This window comes from Fibroporia radiculosa (genome assembly GCF_000313525.1).
Source record: "Fibroporia radiculosa TFFH 294 genomic supercontigs, scaffold2625, whole genome shotgun sequence".
NCBI lineage: Eukaryota > Fungi > Basidiomycota > Agaricomycetes > Polyporales > Fibroporiaceae > Fibroporia > Fibroporia radiculosa.
The window spans coordinates 31,447-45,768 of record NW_012133356.1 but is presented as its reverse complement, the minus strand read 5'-3'; the positions used below and the strand labels follow the sequence as shown (position 1 = coordinate 45,768).

Here is a 14,322-nt window from a genome sequence, read left to right as displayed (position 1 = left end):
TCGAATCACATCCTAACTGCGGTTGCACCCTGACTGCGGCACGATGACTCGCCTCGATCATGAGCTTGGGCCTGTCGAAGCCCGCGACGCCCGCCAAGCTACCGACTTCGTCGATCGGCTCCCCCAGTACCCCGTCGTCGGCATCGATGACACTAGTTCTTCGGAAAAGCTCGAAAAGCTTGGGTCAGTCAATGAATCTATTGAAGAGGACTCGTCGGATGACCAGATCTACGACGAGAATGGTAAAGAGAAGGTCCTAGAGACAGCTGAAGATTTCTCTCGTGCTCTCGTTAGCGACGACGACGACCCCACGTTGCCCATCCATACGTTCCGTATGTGGTTCACTGGTCTCGGTCTTGCTGTCTTTGGTGCTGTACTTGGCATGCTCTTCGTGAGTCGTCACAGTTGCATTTTTGCCGGACTTTGCTAATAATGCTGTTTGATAAGCAATTTCGCCCACAGGTCATATCCGTATCTGCACTGTTCCTCCAATTGTTGGCGTATATGCTCGGTCGTGTCTTCCAGGCAGTCATTCCAGGCCCTAAGAGTCGCTTTCATAATGGCAATTGGTTCTGGAGATTCATGAATCCTGGACCTTTTAGTATGTGGTTATCGCTCCCATATATATTTGGATCGCTGATGCATTTTTTAAACATAGATATCAAGGAACATGTTGCCGCACAGATCATGGCAAACACCGCAGCGTAAGTTTCTCCAACGCTTAAAGTTCATGGATGGCTGAGTCGTCTTGTAGCACTGCAGCTTTGGCGTGTTTTGTTTTCGCCTCCGATGACCTCTTCTATGGAATTACCGTTAATGTAAGACGCCTCTCATCATTCTCAGTATGGTTGCTCTAATGCACTTCTTTGCAGCCCGGTAACGCCATTTTCACACTCCTCGCTTCTCAGTTGATCGGCTACGGATTTGCGGGGATGTTCCGTAAGTACATGATGCTGTGTTCACACTCATTCCACATTGTGACTTATGGCATGCAGGCTCTTTCCTTGTTTACCCCACGATCATGCTTTACCCTCAGAATCTCATATACGTCAATCTGTTCGACGTTCTTCATCGATCGAAGGGTGAAGCACTCCAGGGGAAACGTCTTCGCTTCTTCTGGATCGTCACAGCCTGTATCTTCGTATACGAATGGTTCCCGGAGTGGATCGCACCTCTTCTCGGCTCGTTCAATATAGTCTGCTTGTGTGCGCGCAACTCTGACTGGGTCTCATACATCTTCGGCGGTGCAGAGGGTAACGAAGGCATGGGGCTGATGGGTTTCGGTGTCGACTGGGCTAATATCGGCAGTTCGCCGTTCTATTCCCCCCTCTCAACTCAGTTGTCGAACTACGTTGGTTGGGGCATCAACTACTTCTTGCTCCCCGCCATTTTTGCATCCAATATATGGCATTCTCAAAATTTTCCCTTCATTTCGCAGAATCTGTAAGTGTTTTATCTTTCCTTTATCAAATGATCTATTCCCTAAATGACCTTGAACAGCTTTTGTAAGCGGCGTATTTCATGCGAAGGTCCTCGCTCATATGCATCTGTGTTAACCAGACGAGAACGGTACCATTTACGATCAGAACTTGATTCTTAATGCGTACATTTATTCAGCCTGATCACCACCCCCTTTGTGTCTGACAAATTTTGTGTAGCGACTACTCCCTGAACAAGACTGCCTATGCAATTTATGGTCAGCCGTGGCAAAGCGGTTCCACGGTGGTATGTTCGGATACACGAGTATGACTCTCATCTCTAAACACACACTCAGATCTACAACTTGGGGCTTAACATGTCAATCGGAGCTTGCTTCGTACACATTGGCCTCTGGTACGGCAAAGAGGTAGGTATTCTCTTCCTGGTCGTCTAAGCCATACCCTGACCTTCGACCACTGTTTAGATCTGGGGCGCATTTATAGACTTGTGCGCTATATTCCAAGCTTCGTGCTGTGAGTCTGACCTGATGTGTAATTCAAGCTTACACCGAAAGCCTGTGAATGATCATCACTTCAAGAGAATGGCTGTGAGCCCTTCACTTGCATCCGCTATACATGTTATCCATCGTGTTCTTCTGTCTAGATTTATCGTGAAGGTAATTTGACATTGTAACGTAATGCATGAACTTTGCTAATACAACCGTTTCCTCAGTTCCTCTCTGGTGGTATGCTCTCGTCACATTGGGCGGTGCGTGTGTCTTCTGTATTTACAAGACCTGATTTTTGATTGTTTTCGCAGCGTTTGTCTCTGCAAGTATGTCTATAAATGTGGATATTATATCGCAGCTGAGTATAACATTCTGCAGTGGTTTGCGCATATACCGAGAAGTCAGGGTGAGCTCATGTTCCGCGCAGACGACGGCATCATCTGATTGGGAACTTTAGGCTGCCATGGTGGGCACTCATCGTGGCCATCATAATTGCGGCACTATGTTTGCCTTTTTACGGCGCCATGTGGGCCGTCGCAGCGTAAGTACGCTCGGTAGATGACCTGCTATAGATGTAATATTCCCAGCTAGCTTCACACCCGCTATTTCCAATATGTTCCAGATGCTTGGTTCGGCGCTCATTCCCGGGTCCTCACAAGCCAATATGGTACACCGTCTTTTGTCTATGCACGAATGGGACTAATCACCGAGTGTTTGCAGTACTTTGAGCTGTACTCAAGCCAAACCCTAGTACAGGCTGCAGGTATGCTCGGTGATCTGAAGCTCGGCCAATACACAAAGCGTAAGCGGGCCTTATCCTCACCATTTCCTATCTGATATCATTGTTGTAGTTCCTCCCAGAGTAACCACTATTTCTCTCGTTTGTGGCCGAATGCTAATCGTTGAAAACGTATAGACAACGTTCTCCGTGCAGATGGCTGGCACAATTGTTGGAGCCCTGCTGAACTGTGCGTTATATAGGCGCCTGCTTTATTAGAAAGCGTCAATTGACATGCTTGTGTAGATGTCATCATGCAGACTGTCGTCTCGAGCGAACGTACAATTCTGGTACGTTTTTCTCAGAAAACCATTATCATGACTCACCGTCCGCCTATCCAGCTAAGTAACGAGGGCACACGTGTTTGGAGTGGACAGCAAGTCCAATCGTATAACGCTAATGCTATACTTTGGGGTGCTCTTGGAAAGGAAATCTGTACGTCGGATCTTGGTGCTATACATCAGCATGAGTCTGATCAAAATCCAAGATGGGCCTGGGGGTCCCTACTTTATCGTTCCTCTCGGAATAATCATCGGCCTGGTACTTCCCATCATCCCGTGGTACATCTATAATAAATACCGATGGGAGTGGTTGAAGTTCGTCAATACGTCTGTTTTAGCTGGTGCGTTGTTTTTATATTATTGTAGTTGTATCTGACACTATCGAATTAGCGAGCATCGGGGATTTAGCGGGCGGGACAAACGGCTACATTAATACCTGGATGTTGATCGGTCTCACCTCGCACTTCTATATTCGTAAATATCGTGCGGGATGGTTCCGGAAGTATAACGTAGGTTCTCATCACTGACTAATCGCTCTATCTGATTCGTCGTATTGTATAGTACCTCTTCGGCGCGGCTGTTGACGGTGGTGCTCAGATCTTCGTATTCATTTTTTCGGTGTGGTCCCTTGTTCAAGACCTACCGGTGCTGAAACTAACCTACATCTGTAGTTTGCCATCGCTGGAGCAGGCGGCGTGACTGTAAATTTTCCCATTTGGGCTCTAAATCCCGCTGGAAACGCCGTACGTCGACACATGAGTTTTCGCCAACTATATCATACTCAATTTCTATGCCATTAGGATTACTGCAAGGTGACCACACAAGAAGGCTGAAGATTGAATACTCGGACGCGTGCTCTGGACTGCTGCCTGTACAGAAGTTTGTACAACATATGTAACAATCTTTGTATCTGATACATAGATACAAATTAGTATGATGATTTTATCGAGTTATTACGAAGGGAGATCAACTGGAAACGTACCTTAAAGGGAGCGAGTATAGAGCAGACTCGGTGCACTATCGGTGGTAGTGCCCTTTCCGTATCGGTTCTCGTCTCCCCGTCCGAGTTCAGCGATACCGACGGTCAAGATGTTGCATTTTACTCGACAATAGTGGTCTGGTACTGCCCGTGCATCTGTCGCCCGCATATCTTGTTTAGTGTGTTTATTGATATTTTTCCCTGTTAGAGTCTGCGCTACCCTATCGTCTAAGAGTCGAAAGCATGTATCGCTCGAACTTGAATCGAGGGTGATCTGAACAGTTCGAGGCGCGAGGTGGATAAATTCATGAAGATGCAGTACTAATTGAGTGTATGTTTCCGCCTTTCTGCAGTTAGAAATGTAATACAAATGTCAAGGGAACCATCGATTATCATTCACGAGCTGAGTACCGAACGTACTGAAACGACTTCAAATAGACCGTCGCTGTGAAGAAACGAAAATTTGATGTCAATACTGCGCAACAGATATATATTTCCAACCCGCGCAAAACACATGAGACACCCCTTCTACGCGTTCTCCGAATCGACCTAGTCTCCTGTGAACGGAGTAGATACTTCCATCCATCCTCGCTCTTGCAGGCTTTGGATATTCGTATCTGATGTCTGCTATCAATTCCCCCCCCTTTGTCGAGTGGTCGCTATCGATAGGCAAATAAACCATACAGTAACTTTAGGTACGAGACGTGTCCGTGAACGCGTTCAATTTTCCTTATCGTTCAGGACTTCTTGTTGAGGGAGTGACCTCCTATGTCTGTGCTTCTGGTAATGATCTAAAACTATCCATTTCAGAAGTGCTTGGGCAGCATTTTGAACGAGTAAATAAAGAACGCAACCGTAATGTCGAATCGACGATGTGAACAGCACGGATAGAGCTCAAATGCTCCCCAGTCACAACTAATGAGTAATATGGAGTATACAGCTAAATGTATCGACGAAAGCTAGAACGCAAACGAGACGGCACCCCGGGTGCGAGTATCGAGTCGAGATCATGAAATCGACGATGCGCCAGACGCGATCAGATTTTACGCTCCGCCTCCCACGGGTGCTGTAATTTAGAGTTCCTCCTCAAGATGACGATCGGCGAAACCCTCGCGTCAGAAAGTCTTCCCAGTCGGCTGTGGTCAAAACCTGTAGCTTAGCGTCTTCAAAACATATTCTGCATGAACAGTGCAATTAATTTGAGTCAAAAAGCGCTGATGAGAGTGGGATTCGAACCCACGCCCTTTCGGACCAGATTTGGTAATCACCTTAGTCTGGCGCCTTAGACCGCTCGGCCATCTCACCATATAAAGACCGGGCACTTGAGCATATATGGATTGCAATACAGAAGACCCAGCCTTGAATTTTAGATCATATGAATCCCAGTGTTGAAACATATCTGGTCAGCCGACGTAGAGTATCTAGTACATGCTCATAATTTGTAGACATTGTACTACACCTTTCCGCGTCTCCAGCGACGAGGCCCGGGAACGGTAATTCGTCAATCTCGCAGATCGATCCTTTGTCTGGTAGGGTTCCGTTCACGAAGTATTCTCGGATATATTTCGCAGTACACAGCTACGGGGCCGTACATGAACAATGTGTTGCACCAGTGGTCCCGCACCGCCGTATCTCAAATGCACTGTACGAGCATCGGCCAGCGGACGCACGCTGTCGTACATCGGCAAAATGGCCAACATTGGATGGGACGTTTGTTCTGCTGCAAACGGGTCTATGTATCGTCATTTGGATCGAATCCGTCACTCTGCACAGTGCAAATATCCAAAACCCATGAAGGACACCACAAACCGTAACGTCGTAGATAGGTTCGTAAACCACACTCTGTATTCTTGCAGCGAGTAGTCTACCGGCCTGGTACCTCCACGTATGATAGTAGAGAATGCTTCTATCTCTGCAAGCCATGGTCGCTTCCGCTCACAGCAGCATTCAAAGCTGCTATCCAGTCTCTCCGATACCGTTGTGGGCATGCTTTCATTAGCATGCTCAATAACCAAAAGCACGCCCACAAACAAAGGGAGCATGGAAATTGGAGTGTACGTAGCTTGAAAAGCAAAGTTTTTAGGTGCTTTCTTGGGTAAGGACAAGCTTCCCTTCCCACAGAAGGTACTGCGAAAGCATCCTTTGCGATGTGGTCCATGCAAACGAGGATGCGATTCTCGATCTCCACAATTCTCGGCATGTATAAGCCACACATTCTGGGCCTGCATGTCAACAGAACGTGAAGAACAATTCAACAACGGCGTCCGTGTCCACCGCACTGGTTATCCAGGTCGCGTTGCGATAGTGGCACCTGTCAAAGACACTGTTGATGAGCAGCCGGCCAACTTTGTTGGGGTACATTGTAGCAAAGTACTGACCCAGGAACGGGCCAAACTACAATGTACGCTAGTTCATGTCAGACTCCACGTAGCCCATGTCGAGATAACTCACAAATCCTGAGTATTTCAAGTTGTCCTCACCCAACTTTTTTCAACGATCCGAAGTATGTCAGTCGCAACACTTTCCGTGATCATGAATCTATCTATGCCCCACCCTTCCACAGTCCCACTCTTGTCTTCTTTTTCAATCCCGCCCAATATTTACCTGCACCTCGCGCTCGTTTTCCTCTCACAAGCAATTGCCATACCATTCAACCCGTCATTCAAATTGAGGGGTCTGTATCCCACTTGAAGTTTCTAAATCTGGAATTGGGAATCAGAATCTAAAAATTGAGCAGAGGGAATGCTGGCACCTGTGGCCCGTGGACCAAAACCCAGGATGTTGAACGATCCCCCAGCCACCTTGGATAGGCTTTTCCCGAAAAGCATTATGAAGAAGGTTCCCGATGCCCTGGGGCCACCAGATCCCAGGTGCAGGGAGGTAGTCTTCATCGCGAACATTGGAAATCGGTGAAGCATGGCTTCCATTCAATATCAGCTAAAGCTACGACCAGTGAGCTTTCTGTGAGCTCAAGGTCAATATGGCGATTTTGAAGTGGAAAAACGCAGTGGATCTCAATCATGAATCTGAGAATCTCTCATGAAGCATGTAAGCATCAACGTTCCTTGACCGCCGAGTTGAACGAATTGCGAAGATTGCGACTCAGCAACATGCAAACGAGCTTGACTGAAGTCTAGGATCTCCATGCTGGCTTTCGATTGCGGTCTGTTGCGTTGATGGGTAGAACGCTGTCATCTCTAGAGAGCTTGTTGACGCCCATCTCAAGACCTCTCTCAGTTAGGTTGCTAATTAGTAACCTGTTACAAAGTGTTAACCCTCGCAATGGTGTAAGTATATGATCTACAAGGAGAACCCAGTTAGCTGAAACATGATGTAGTGTATCGTTGGTTACCATTGAGTAAAAGTAAGCTTGGTAACAACTCTCCCTGTACTGGACAGTTGCTACCGCGCCAGCACATGCAGTGGAATCCCCGCTTGATGCATTGATGGTGACCGACTCGCATCCCCGCCGCGGAACGGCGACGGCACAAACAGTATTAGCGGCAATCTAATATAGATCATGTGTAGCGCCGGGCGCTGGGCTGGACTCCAACGGCAATGATTGATCAGTGCCTTCCGTGAGCAATAGTAGATCCCCAGGATTGAATTACCTACTGTGGACACCTCCGTCGGGCTTCCGAACATGCAGGGCTACTGGAACCTGCTGAAATTGTACGTATCTGCCAGTGAACGCGATTCCTTGTCCACGGGGGACCTACATGAGCGTCCCGCTTAAGATTGACTCAACTGGAGCTGTATCACGCGGAGTCACGGTCAAGCTGTCGGGCGGTAGAGCGAGACTGGCCATAAATTGAGCACTCACCGTTCGACATCTTCTAGACGTCCCATCGCTCTTTAGCACTGTTCCCCCACCATGTCTACAGCATATGTTAACAACTTCACACCACCCCCACCTTCCGCCCTCCCTGATCCTGACAAGGTCCTCTCTTCCACAGAACCATACGACATCAACTTCGCGTATCCAATCCACCTCGAATCACTCTCTTCCGACAAAGTTCGACTTATGCCCTTCGTTCCGAGGCTGCATGCCAAACCTCTCTGGGAGAGTGCACTACCGCAGCTGGGCGAGCTCTTCCAGTACTATCCCATAGCGCCGCGTACGTTCCCCGAGTTCCTTGCTTTCGTAGAGAGTATCCGCACGTTGCCACACTGGTGCATGTTCGCCGTGTACGACAAAACGCGAGCAGCACAGGAAGGCGAAAGCGGAGACGGGGGAGAAGGCAGCTTCGCAGGCATGATGAGCCTGGTCAACACTGTCCATCAATACCTCTGCACCGAGATCGGCTACGTGATGATCCTCCCAGCATTCCAGCGATCGCACGTTGCGCGCACTAGCGTATCCCTGCTACTCCAGTACTGCCTCAACATGCCCACAGCGTCGCCGCCCGGCCTTGGCTTCCGCCGTGTTGCCTGGATCGCCCACCCAAACAACGGACCGTCGGTCGGCCTTGCGAAAAAATTGGGATTCCAGGAGGAGGGTGTGCTGAGGTTCAGCAGGATTCTCCCGGATGTGGAGGCATTGAACAGAGTTGGGGTGGAAGTAAAGCGGAAAGGAAGCGACACGAGAGAAGCGTACGCCAGACACTCCAAAGTCCTGGCAGTATGTTGGGATGATTGGGAGAGCGGTGTGCAGGAGAAAGCGGAAGTCATCATCCGGCAGTAATTGTGTATTCAAGATCATCGAATAAGTCTGAGATAAGTTCGTGTTTGGTTGTGAGCGATTACTGTACCAGAAACGGACGCTATGGTGATAGAGTATGAAATCCGAATGCGTGAAGAGTGAAGATCCCATCGTGACGTAGCTCGAGTCGTGCTCCGACTACTTGTACAAACGGTGCCAGGGGAAGAGGGCTCGATGCATATTTAAAATTGATGAACAAGTTGAGTTTCGCAGAAAATGACACACTCCAAATGGGTTTGTATTGTTGATAATGGGGGTAGTACCGTACCACTGCAGGGCTACTCGCAGAAAAGTAGATGATAGTCACGGAATCAACTAAGATCCACTCGTCTCAATCCAGCATCTTCTAGTGCATATTGTTTGATTCTACCTACTACTTACAGCCTTGCGACCGACCAATAGTGTGAGCCAAAAATTACGGAGCCAGGAAGGGCCGAGAGCAGCACGGCCATCGCACGCGCCAGGTGTGCCTGCTGCGTCTCGCTGAAGAGGTGGAAGAACGCCGATATATGAATAGCAGGGATATGCGCGCGCTGCGGAATCAAAGAGCTCAATGACCCGAGCGGAGGAGCGGACGAAGAAGCTTCAAGCGGATCTGCGGAATGCGCCCAAAGCATCTCTCGGGAAAAAATGCGCCGAACAATGTGTTGGTGTTGACCTGAACAACTTCAAATGGCCAAGGTCCCAGAATGGTGCGTGGAGATCAGATCCAGTTGCGTTCTGGACGGGAAATCCGTCTCAGTTTTGTGTCCGTCGACTCCGACTGAGAGCAGATAGCTACCGTGAGACGTGGGTCAAAACATAGGAAAAGAGCGTACGGAAGCACTCAGCGTCGAGGAAGATAGGACTCGTGCGCTCTCCGCCTAATCTCAAAAGCTGGTCATATCCGAGTACTGAAAATTTCGACTGTTGCCAAAAAAAGAAATCTAATAAGCCGATGTAGGCTTGTACTGGAAGGTGCCGACATACAAAGTGACAGAGAATAAGCGGATACACGGATAAGGACAGACCTGCAGTGTAAACTGTTGCTGCGAGTGATGATCAGAAGCAAAGAGCGAGAATGGCTATTATTTTCTAGACTCGTAATGTCTAGAATATATACGAAAGGATTTACTTCGTATGAAAATATGCGTAACGTTGTGTGGCTGACGTTCAGCCACACATCACATGCTCTCGGCTTGTCCTTTCCCGGACTGCCTCGCAACATAAACACGTCCATTAAAACCGTCCTACGTTGCATATAAGGTCAGCGTACCTCGTAGGCTTTGACTTGCACACGGAGAATATGCCGCTTGAGCTCCTCGTCATCATGAGTCTCAGTAGTTGACCTGAAGAACGCAGCCTCATCCTTTACGAGATCATATAAGCTCTTATCACAGGGGTCTACGTGAGATACTACGTCAAGACTGTGGACAAGCTTCATCGTCCTTCATGCCACGTCTTCTTCAGGGCGGTGGAATCTAGTATATTTAAAAATGATTAAACCATCAGCGAAGGTGTGATATCCGGGATACACGGGATAAAGAGACCAGAAGTGAGACAGCGAATGAAAGGAGGACCGCTCATGCAAGAGGTTTTTTGATCCCTATGCACAATAATGCTATGTACCAATCGCACAAGAGGCGTTCGGATCATATACATCACATCTTCACAACAGAGAGTTAACATGTAGAAGAGCTCAAAGAAAAGGATATTGAACCTCATTATCCCAAATATGTATGCAGGTAGGTGCAGCAATCCATAGAGGAACCTCTGAGTCCAAAGAATTCGACCTATAATAATCGTAGGATTGGTGCGCATTTTCATGTACCGCTGGCATTGCCAGTACTGTAACGGGAATAGTACCAGGGCGGCGGCAGCACGACTCGCTTTGATAGACCTATTACGGTGGCCGGTAGACGCCCTTCTATTTTCGTCAGCGGCATCTAGAAAAGGAAAGGCGAAAAACGAACAGTACGCAGTGACACTACATAATCTGACGGTGCACGGCTGAGAACGAGCCCACGGCAAAAGTCATCATAACACTTTCTCTCGCTTCTGCAATATCCTACTTACAGATTCTACACTACCGTATTCACAGTAAAGCTATCTTCCAGACGTCTCTACAACCTCGTCACTGACCACTGAAGGAACTGTAAACGTATGCCATTCTCAGCTGTTATATCCACAAGCTTTGCATCTACTTGGACCGTGCCCTTTGGAAAGACCTCGCCATCCCACAGCTCAATCCAGCTTTCTACGGAATGGCCGAATATGTCCGCCCAGGGTACGTCGGGTTTGCCCTGATCACCTTGTCGGCCCTTTTTCAGACACCCACTGTGCGTGCCAAAGATGATAGAGCCAGGGAGAGGGGAGAGCAATCCAGCCATCACGCGTGCGAGATACGCTTGCTGTGCCTCGTCGAATAGATGGAAGAATGACGATGCGTGGATTGCGGAGACATGCCCGCGCAACGGGGTCAATGTTGTGAGCGATCCAAGTTCGGGCGCAGGCTCAGATGGCGGTGTTGTCAGGGGCGGGTCTGCAGAGACGAACTTTGTGTCAAGAGCGTCCCCTGGGATGAAATGCGCCGGGAAGGATGTGGGCGTTGAGTTGAACAGCTTGTGGCCGAGGTCCCAGAATTCGGCTTGGAGGTCTGACCCGATTGCGTTGTGGGCGGGGAAGCCATCCGCGACAGCTTTGTGTATGTCGTTTCCAACTATGACGAAACAGTATCATGATTTATGTACAGGGCTAGGGAAAGTGCACGCACAGCAGCAGCCAATATCAAGGAAAATAGCGCCCTCTCGCTCCTTTCCTAACTTCAAAAGCTGGCTATACCCGGGTAGCCTTGAAATCGTCAGACTAACACCGGGCGCTTCCGTCAGTATTTGTGTATGCGACACTGGGAAGTGACGATGACGTACGAAGTGAATGCAAACACCCGGATACAGGGATACGGATAGATCTGCAGATAGAAACGTTCGATTGTGAGTGAGTATGAGAATCCATTAGTACTAACTTTATATGCTTCAGTCTGCACACTAATGATGTGCTGCTTCAAGGCCTCATCATCCTGTATTCCCGTCTGCGACTTGAAGAACGCGGCCTCGTCCTCCTTCAGAAGGTACAAACTCTCATCGAGTTTAGATTCCCCTAGAAGTTTCGAGTCCTTTTCTCTTTTGACGGCAATGTTTTGAATGCCCTCCATGAATGAATTGGCTGTAGGTGGTTGTTCAGTCCAAGGCTGCGGAACGCATACCGACCTTACTCAGAGCTATTTTATATAGCTAGTCGATATCTCAAGCGCCCACAAGATACAAGTTGACAACTTACAACATTGATTGATGGATAGAAGTCATGTGACTCAGAACGGTTGCCTACACGCCGAGTCCTCATATATTAAAGGACAAGATGTAGGATCATATCAATTTATAGTTAACAGCAGAAAAGTGGCCCAAAAATTTGGACATAGGTACTCATTTTATAATGCAGAATGTGTGCTAACTTCTAATGTACAGCAACTGTCAAGTTATGATGAGCTTCATACTGTACATAAAGCTTCCTCCGAGTCTTACATATGTTTTATGTTTTTTTTCCTATCCTACTGTATTCCTGGGGGTCCTTTGACTTAGATGGCCCGGGAGGGGATGTCATGCGAGGAATTCCCAGTTTTAGGCCATCCCGCCTCAGGTGTGCTTGTGCAACATAAAATTAAAAGGGTTCTCAAAGAACTTTATGGGAAAGAAGGATTATAATGGTACATATATTAGTCTATCAGTATAATAGAAGGGGTGTAAGTCGGCTGAAATCCCTGGCCAGATCACCGCCACAGCGCCGGAATGCTGATCAACGATTCACTGATCCTGAGCGGTATGATTGCGCATTATTGTCAACCGATTCCCAAGCGCAAACATCCTAACTTAGTTGAAGAATTCACGTGAGAGACACAAAACTTCCAAAAATTGGAGTTGCATCACGACCATGGCGCCCCGTATCAATCCTTGTCCTTGGTCCAGTGTCAGTGCTTCTCTGTGCACTGTGGTAGTATTGGACAGGTTCGTGAAATGAAGGGATGTCTCGACCAAGGTGTAAAAGTGGCTGGACATGAGCTGTCAAAATATGCGCAAGACACAGAGCAACAATGTGCTCAGAAAACTGGGTCTGGTCCTCTGGATGAGTTTTGTTTTTGTTCTTTTTATTGTCCTCGAGGGCCTGTAGATATGTGAGTCGGCTTCGTAGATTGAGTAGTGTGGAGGTCACTGGTTCGCACGCCCTGTCAAATAGTGAATATGCCAAAGCCAGCATGCGTGAATTGATGACATCGCCTGGATCACGCGATGTGGTCCTTATCATGTCTCCTCCTTGGAAATTAGATCCTTCGACAGCTCCTGTAGATTTGACGTTGTCCACTTGTAGCATGCGGTGAGCTGTCAGATCAAATGACTGTCTGCAGACATGCGAGGGCCCTCTGCCTCGGCGCGCCATGGGCCGTTGGATGCTTTATCAGTTACATAGCCAGATAAACTCCAGAGCGCATACTTCGGTCGCACAATCGATCACCAAGTTGCTCAAGCCGTCGTCGTGTAGGCCCCCCTGCGCCTACCAGATTTCAAGAAGCATTGAACGTCTTGAAAGAGCGCCGCCAGACGAGTGCATTTTCTGATGCTGCCAGGAGATTGTGTCAAGGAATTGCCGCAAGGAAAAACGCGAGAGCTGGGTCACTTCTCATGAACCGTATAATGGCGAAGGCCTTCTCTTCAAATACTGCGACACTCGTGCAAGATATCCACAGATGGTTCGTACGCGGAATGATCTTGGTCATCCCAGTCAGGAAATTGAAAGAGATTCTTGTCGCTGTCTGCGACCGGGATTGTCACGGTGAAAGGTGAACTATCCTGTGCAGCGGCCGCGGGAACTCATAGCTTCGGACTCATCCTCGTCCTCAGCAAGCTGAGCGAAGGCAAAGCGCCAATGAGTAGCACGGAGATGTATTACAGCGGCAGCACAATGATATTGTAGCAGGTATTACGCGCTTAAAGTTAAAGGAGAGACGGATTTCATGCAAGACGCGTCCCGCGGGAGACGGGCGTGACGTGACCCCAGGTTTCCTTTTAGGGTGGATCGAGGGTCTGACTATCTAACTTGAGTCGAATTCTACAGAATCCCATTTTCCATCCGGTACAATTCTACACTGCCATGTTCACCACAAAGCTATCGACATGAAGTCTCTACAACCTCTTCACTGACCAGATAAGCCACCAAAAACTCTGGCCATCCCTAGTCCCTATATCCACAATCTTTGCGTCTACTTGGACCGTGCCCTTTGGAAAGACCTCGCCATCCCACAGCTCAATCCAGCTTTCTACAGAATGTCCAAACATGTCCGGCCAACGTACGTCGGATTTACCCTGATCCCCTCGGCGGCCCTTCTTCAGGCACCCGCTGTGCCCGCCAAAGATGATAGAGCCAGGGAGAGGGGAGAGCAATCCAGCCATCACGCGCGCGAGATGCGCCTGTTGTGCCTCGTCGAATAGATGGAAGAATGACGATGCGTGGATTGCGGAGACATGCCCGCGCAACGGGGTCAATGTTGTGAGCGATCCAAGTTCGGGCGCAGGCTCAGACGGAGGTGTCGTCAGGGGCGGGTCGGCAGAGACGAACTTTGTGTCAAGG

The 14,322-nt window shown here is 48.6% G+C and overlaps 3 protein-coding genes across 3 annotated transcripts; 2 read left to right on the top strand and 1 right to left on the bottom strand.

Moving 5' to 3' along the window:
* Positions 1 to 43: 43 nt before the first annotated feature.
* On the top strand, positions 44 to 3,819 carry FIBRA_04100 (uncharacterized protein; the record flags this gene model as incomplete). Its single annotated transcript, XM_012325917.1, has 26 exons — positions 44 to 391; positions 463 to 601; positions 659 to 704; positions 755 to 818; positions 873 to 939; positions 996 to 1,443; positions 1,659 to 1,725; positions 1,775 to 1,846; positions 1,904 to 1,926; positions 1,981 to 2,026; positions 2,083 to 2,095; positions 2,152 to 2,187; positions 2,239 to 2,253; positions 2,306 to 2,333; positions 2,385 to 2,468; positions 2,519 to 2,594; positions 2,648 to 2,729; positions 2,779 to 2,789; positions 2,844 to 2,895; positions 2,952 to 2,995; positions 3,047 to 3,140; positions 3,193 to 3,327; positions 3,377 to 3,495; positions 3,548 to 3,604; positions 3,658 to 3,729; positions 3,787 to 3,819. 26 exons carry the CDS (start codon positions 44 to 46, stop codon positions 3,817 to 3,819), a joined length of 2,271 nt encoding a protein of 756 aa, XP_012181307.1.
* A 4,020-nt stretch (positions 3,820 to 7,839) lies between these two features.
* Positions 7,840 to 8,649, top strand: FIBRA_04099 (uncharacterized protein; the record flags this gene model as incomplete). Its single annotated transcript, XM_012325916.1, has 1 exon — positions 7,840 to 8,649. The coding sequence occupies one exon, from the start codon at positions 7,840 to 7,842 to the stop codon at positions 8,647 to 8,649; it is 810 nt and encodes a 269-aa protein (XP_012181306.1).
* Positions 8,650 to 10,769: 2,120 nt separating this feature from the next.
* FIBRA_04098 (uncharacterized protein) lies at positions 10,770 to 11,857 on the bottom strand (the record flags this gene model as incomplete). Its single annotated transcript, XM_012325915.1, has 4 exons — positions 10,770 to 11,365; positions 11,420 to 11,511; positions 11,574 to 11,614; positions 11,669 to 11,857. The coding sequence occupies 4 exons, from the start codon at positions 11,855 to 11,857 to the stop codon at positions 10,770 to 10,772; spliced, it is 918 nt and encodes a 305-aa protein (XP_012181305.1).
* Positions 11,858 to 14,322: the final 2,465 nt, after the last annotated feature.